Source organism: Etheostoma cragini, chromosome 16 (genome assembly GCF_013103735.1).
Source record: "Etheostoma cragini isolate CJK2018 chromosome 16, CSU_Ecrag_1.0, whole genome shotgun sequence".
NCBI lineage: Eukaryota > Metazoa > Chordata > Actinopteri > Perciformes > Percidae > Etheostoma > Etheostoma cragini.
In genome coordinates, this window is record NC_048422.1 from 24,331,242 (window position 1) to 24,338,372 (window position 7,131).

At 44.6% G+C, this 7,131-nt stretch overlaps 1 protein-coding gene across 1 annotated transcript in view; it reads right to left on the reverse strand.

The window, feature by feature from the left end:
• LOC117959747 (transcription factor 7-like 1-A) overlaps nt 1–7,131 on the reverse strand; it is a 29,529-nt gene that overhangs the window by 4,778 nt on the left and 17,620 nt on the right. Inside the window, exons 3-6 of the mRNA XM_034897027.1 lie at nt 4,709–4,811; nt 4,085–4,272; nt 3,021–3,090; nt 1,224–1,360 (exon numbers count right to left, since the gene is read on the reverse strand). Of these exons, the coding sequence (XP_034752918.1) occupies nt 1,224–1,360; nt 3,021–3,090; nt 4,085–4,255 (378 nt within the window). The 5' untranslated portion in view covers nt 4,256–4,272; nt 4,709–4,811. The remainder of the gene's footprint in view (nt 1–1,223; nt 1,361–3,020; nt 3,091–4,084; nt 4,273–4,708; nt 4,812–7,131) is intronic.

Below are 7,131 nucleotides of genomic sequence, written 5' to 3' on the forward strand. Positions count from 1 at the left end.
GGGGGGGGGGGGGGCACCCATATGGCTTAAAGTGAAAGAAAATCCTTAGCATGAAACTTATTTGGAAACTTTCTAGATGCTGGGTTGTTACTTTGGGCAGGTCATCTTTAAAAAAAGCAAATTAGTCATGATTGTGTCCATGTTGAAATTAGTTGCTTCATGTACATTTGTTAAAATCTTTGCTTCGCACACAGCTAGACGTCTGCACTCTGAGACATGCTGACTCCAGACAGACAGCGTTGCAGGTTACAGACACAGTGCACGGACCGAAGCTTTGTGTCCAGCAAACCCTTTATAGTATACTGTATCTGTGGCGAGTATCTTGAACATACGCTGCAGAAGCAAGCACCCTTTCTCAACTAAAGCTGTATGTACACTACCGGTCAAAAGTTTGGGGTCACTTCCAAATGTCCATTCCCCTCCATTATAGACAGGATACCAGCTGATCTGAGTGGGGGGGGGGGGGGGGGGGGGGGGGGGGGGCTGATCTTTAATGCAATATCTACATTTCCCATTATCGGCAACCATTCATCCAATGTTCCAAAGGCACATTTTGTTTACTAATCTGATATTATTTAAAAAAAACTAACTAAGAAAACATTAAACAACCCTTTTGCAATGATGTAAGCACATAATGTAATCTGATTACTGCCCTGGTTAAAAAACAAGGCAACTGATCTCAGCTGGGATTCTGTCTAGAATAGAGTCCAATGGAGATTTGGGAGGGACCCCAAACTTTTGACCGGTAGTGTGTGTAAATGCTCCAGGTTTGATGATCTTTGCCTCGGAGACGGTCTCTGGGGGACCACACACCGCACTCTCGATTTTCGGCACAGACCCGTCCTACTTTGCATCCGATTGGCTAGAACTTGTTTCATTGGTAGGTGTAAGTCCGGTGATTGGTTAAACCCAGCACATCGGAAAAGAATCCCAGATTCATACATCGGAAATCTGGGGTCCCGAGTACTTTAAGCCCCGCGAGAGTTAGAGCTGCGTTCCTCTCAAATGATTGGTAGGTAAAATCAATTGACTCGAAAATATTAAACCGCATGCAAGTCCCCAAATATTTTTATATTTTACTTTTTTTCTTTAAAGTATACCGTGCTGGAGATACTTTAGGCCCTGCGGATGTCACACCAGGTGCAAAATAACTGAACAGGTCTTTCTCCCAAAACAAATATCAAACCAAACAAACAGGGAACTGTTGGCACTCGTTGACTTACCGTCCTGGCACTTGGTGGGAGAGCTCCGTTGGCGAGGTAGGGGTTGCACAGGTTCCCCAGGTCCGGGATCATGAAGAAGGGATAGCCAACGTAGGGGGAGTGTTGGAAGAGACCCGCGTCCTGCTGCCTCCGCAGGGCTGAGGAGCAAGTTCAACATCACAGTGAGCAACACTTAAACAAAGGGCCTCAAAGATCAGCTCGCCCATCATGGGGTTTCATTCTAATTTAACAGGTTGTGTGGCTCATTCGATGACTCCATAGGCATGCTAATTAGCCCGACACATTGTTAGCCTAATGTGATGGCTTTGCTTTGTTGCCGGCTAACGTGAGATAGCCGAGGGTCTTTATATGGCTATTGCTCACCTGGTGTGTTGGGCTGGGTAGCCTTTCAATTAGCATGCTTTTAGCAGTTAGATAGATAGACACTGTAAACAAAGGTGATCACAGCCTGATGCAGAGGGTGTGGGTGCAGGTAAAAGAGGGGGCTGGGGGCTGCGGGCTCTTTTGGAGCCTTTCCTGCCCAAACACCACGGTTTTTTATTTTACAAAGAATATTCCCTTTCAGATCGAGAAACTCTTTTACAAATGAGTCCTGGTCGAGACCAAGTTTCAACTAAAAGAACAGACTTTACACAAAACAGAAGATTACACCAAACAATGTACATGGAGTAATCAAATACTTCTTAATCCGGTTTTATAATCTTGCATGCTAATAATATTATCTAGTTTAAAGGAGACTCTGTAGCTCACACCAAGATGAGGGAGCAAAAACTTTAAGCACAAGTTTTTTAACAGAATAGCAGGGCTGACTTGTGGGTGTGTGTGTGTGTGTGTGTGCAGTGTGTTGTAGAGCGAGTGAGAGAGTGACAATGGTTAGCTTTGGAGCGAGTAGCAGCTCTACAGGGACAGTGGAAGAAAGTGTCTCCACTTACATACTCATGTAGCCGTGACGACAACTTCATATCCACCTCAGAGGCATGAACTAAATGTGCAAGAATACATCTTGTGCAATACCGTTTCCATGCTTTTAAAATGCTTGTTAATAGATTTACTGACTGGGATGACTGTGCACAAGTTTATGTGTAAATTGTGGATTTACTACTTTAAGATCTTTCATATTTAGATACAACACAGCAAACTGCCTGTGCATTGACAACAAAGTCTATCCTAACTCGGGGTCCAGACTGGCCCGGCCGCGCTGAGAGCAAGAAGCATGAACGTGTTTTTACTCTTGCACACACACTCTCAGTTTCATCCCTCTGTTTTGCAAGAGAGGTCAAGATTCACGTTGCTCATACCAGAAGGGTTGCTAATGAACGGCTGCTGGTTAGACTAGAGGAACCAGTTACACGGTCATGGTGGCTGGACACCCGTGCGGGTCTTGGCTTCCACTTTAAGTTGCTTTTCAAGCCGGTTGGGCCGGCCCACTGTAGTCTAACCTGAGCAGAGAGCATGGCGATGTAACACGGAGCCATGTTGCAGAGTGTCTGAGGATAGTAGAGCTTCTTCTCTCCTCTGTGACAGTAAACTGAATATATTTGAGTTGTGGACAAAACCAAACATTTGAGGACGCCATCTTGGGCTTTGGGGAAACACTGATCCACTTTTTTTTCTTACAATGTTCTGACCTTTTTATAAACTAAACAACTAATCCATTCAGGAAATAATCCAGATTAATCGACTTTGAGAATAATGGTTAGTTGCAGCCCTTTAGTTGGGTTCACTTGCACAGAGAAGACTGTGAGACTCAGTGGCATTAGGAGCCTTCACACCAAATGCAAAAAGTGTGTTAATTACCTTCCTGAAACAGATAATTCTGCCTGGCCCTGCTCTCCGCATCTGGATTGGTCCTGGGGCGTCTGTCTGCCTGCACACGGACACACACAGAGAAACGTCAACAGAGATAGGGAGAGCATTGTGGAAAAGCACACAAACAAACAATCTCCACTGGGGATCTAATTAAAAGTTTATATCGGGTCCGGTGCGTTTCCTCGCTTTATGTGTGCGTGTTTGGCGAAGGGGTTTAGACTTTCCTTCCCAAAGAAAATGTGACTTTTCTCAATAAAAAAAACTTATTTTTTGTGGGATATTGTCTCTGTGGGTTTTAGTGTCTCTTTGTAGTAGTTTTGAGCCTCTCTTTCGGTCATTTACGTTTTCTTTGGGGTTGTTTTCAGTCTCTGTGGTCATCTTGTGTCTCTTTGTAGTTGGTTTGTGTCCCTTTGTTGTAGTTTTATGTCTCTTTTTCACATTATTTAGGACCGTTATTATCAACACATATGCATAAAATAGAGCAGATAAAAAATACATAACTCTCAAAAAGCTTTAAGACTAAACTTGCTAAAGAAGTCCAACAACAAGCATTAGATCTGAGAAAAGTCTTTTAGTTACATTCATTAGGCTTAGCTGTCTAAAACGGCTTTGAATGCTGCCCCCAAACCTTATAATCTTCATGCTTGTTGAGTGTTATTTATTCATTATCTACCCTGGCTCTTCCTATGTTTAGGGCAGATACGCAGGGTTCAAAATAACCCTTTGTCCCCCGGTCCTTAATAGAGAGAGCTAATGGTAGATGGGGCTAACTCTGGACCCTGGAGATTTATGGTAATAATAGTTCAAAATTATAAGGAAAGAGCCCCCAAAGATAAGAAAAAAAGAGACAACACAACTACAAAGAGACACAAAAATCCACCCAACATTAATGGGGAAATGTCGTCTTTTTTCTATTAAAAAATGTCCCATTTTCTTGAGGAAGGACCTCGAAACTCCCCCCCCCCGACAAATACGTGCACCCCGTCTTCCACAAAGCTAGGAAAGACACCGCTGGGGACCTTATTAAAAAGTTGATAAGTGGTCCAACTTACCTCTGAGTCTGAGCTGGACTCGGACTCGTTGACCAGAGAGGACTTCACGTCGTCCAGGTCCCGTCCAGAGGACACATTCCTCTTTTCCTCTTGTTCCCCTTCGTCTTTAAACGCAATAAGTTCATCGTTCGCTCCCAAGTCGTCTCCGTCTGCCCCGTTTAGCTGCGGCATGTTCGGACGTTAGCTAGCTGCTAACATTAACAGAGCTTGAGTTAGACCCGGGTTACAGTTGGTTTCAAAAACAACAACAACCTACACGAGTGAAAAACATTTAAGGGAACATTCCGCGTACGTGAAATGCGTGCTGCACGCACCACGCACGGCGTTAACTGGCTTTTTTTGTCCGTTGGGGGTTGATGCTAGAAGGGATACAGCTACGGCGACGCGTTACGTTTACGTACAAAAAAAGTAGTTAAGTATCTGGTGCTGGTGGTGGGGGGGGGTGTTTGGATTAAAACACCCCGGATGGACGAACGCACGTTCTGTGTGAAAGTCTTAAAATTATATTATTAAATAAAAAGTACATGTAGCGTAATTTTACGTAACTTCCGGCCGTAGCTGTATCCCTTCTAGCCACAACCAAAACTAGCTCACAAGCTAGCCTAGCTAGCTAGCGTTAGCTACCTGCGGCGTTCACTGACGCGTCCGTTTCTGGCGTCGAATTCCTGAGGTGTACAACAAGTCCTCCTCGAGCTGGTTTCCACCGAGAAAAGAGTCCATAAAAAGCCACAAGAAACGCTCAAAACGGGTTAAAAAGATTACAATAAAAAGTGGCTAGTTAATGACTCAGGGCCGTTGACATTTTGAAGCCGTCGCTCCGGCTGAAAACTTTACGCGTAGTTGACGCTACTCCAGCGGAAAAAGTCGAGGCCCGTTTTGATTTAATTCCAACATCGTGAGTCCGGTTTAAAACACGCATACTTCCCCACTAAAGGCGTTTTAAATCGGTCGTTTCCGCATTTTTCTAAATCTTTCGCTGATTCAAGTCGATTTTGGGTGAAAAAGAAGGAGGAGGAGGAGGGGGGGGTGGGGGGGTTGTTTGCGGTGCGGAGGCGTGGGAAACGGTCTCGCGGCTTCTGGACTGGGAGAAGGAGCCGAGTGAGTGAGTGCGCGCGCCTTGGCCGTTGGAAAACACACACTGGCGGGGTGGACTTGGAATGGAACGCCGTGACGTAGCAGACCCTGGATCGGTTTGGCGAAAGCGCGCTCCCGTTGTTCACAGGCACGAGGGCCGCGAGCCGAGCTGATCCCGGATCAGTGCCAAGCACAACAGGTTGATCCCGTTTGTTTGCCCAGGAGAGGAGGCACATAAAGGAGGGAGGGAGGAGTTTAAAATGGACAAAAAGGACACTTTTCTTAGACCTTAAAGGAGCAGTTAGACACTTCTCTGACCTCTTGACCTCTGCGGAGGGAAACAGGAGGGTCTTTATGTTGTAGAAGAAGTAGAAGAAGTAATCGGATTACTAAAGTAAAAGTACTGATAGGCTACCACAGACTGTATAGAACTAGAAGGGAAAGTCCTGCATTGTAAAATGTAAATGTTCAACCCCCCCCCAAATAATCAAAAAAATACACACACACACATATACACACACACAAATACACTCAGATATAGTCACAAACACTCACACACACTCACACACACACACACTGACACTCACACACATACACACACACAAATACACTCAGAGATAGTCTCACACACTGACACTCACACACACACACACACACACTGACACTCACACACACACACACACACACTGACACTCACACACACACATACACACAAATACACTCAGAGATACTTACACACACTGACACACACTCACACACACACACACACACTGACACTCACACACACATACACACACACAAATACACTCAGAGATACTTACACACACTGACACACACACACACACACTGACACTCACACACACACACATACACACACACAAATACACTCAGAGATAGTCTCACACACACTGACACTCACACACACACAAATACACTCAGAGATACTCACACACACTGACACTCACACACACATATACACACACACAAATACACTCAGAGATAGTCACACACACTCACACACACACACACTGACACTCACACACACACAAATACACTCAGAGATAGTCACACACACTCTCACACACATACCGACACACACACCATGGCTTTTTATATTAAACATCTTCGACACACACATCTTTATTCACATTTTTTAAGGGTTTTTGGACACTTTGTCTCCTTTAAAATCATTTTTATTTATTTGAAGTGTCCCCCTCCTAAGGTCTCAAATAGTATTGAGTAAAAGTTGACATATTCCAGTCTGTGATTATCATCAACATCCATTCCTTTAATTTTAGTCTCAATAATTCCTAATTTCTGCTTTTCTAACTCAAACATTAGGTATAATTTCCTATAAATGAGGTTCATTGACCATAAATTCCAAAAATTAATGTAAAACTAAAGTTAATAAGTTAGTGTTACGTAGGGTTGAAAACGTGACATTGACAAAGTTAAAAACATCAATCAAAAAGCGTGAACAACAGTGTTGATTTTCACTTTTGTCGGGGAGACGTCGCGAGGGTTAAAACACGTGTTCAGGAGACCGCTTTGGGCTCCAAACTCAGCTTTTAAAACCCGAAACGTAGCCTCAGCCTGCCGTGGTTCCTTCAGCAGAACCACTGTCTCCACGCAGAGGGTTCCAGCTGCAGAACACAGAGCAGGTCGGCCTCGGGTCAGAGCCACCAACATCTGGAACAGCTGGAACAGCTGGAACAGCTGGACATCTCACTAGTTTTATCTCCAGTTTTACACCCTGCGCCCTACACACGCACGCACACACACACACACACACACACGCACGCACGCACACACGCACACACACACACATGCACAAACACACACAAACACGCACACACACAAACTGTGGCTATAGACACTACAACAGCCATTGTAAGCCAACCACAGTCACACACAAACACACACACACACACACACACAATCAAACAAACTGTGGCTAGACATTGGGACGGCTT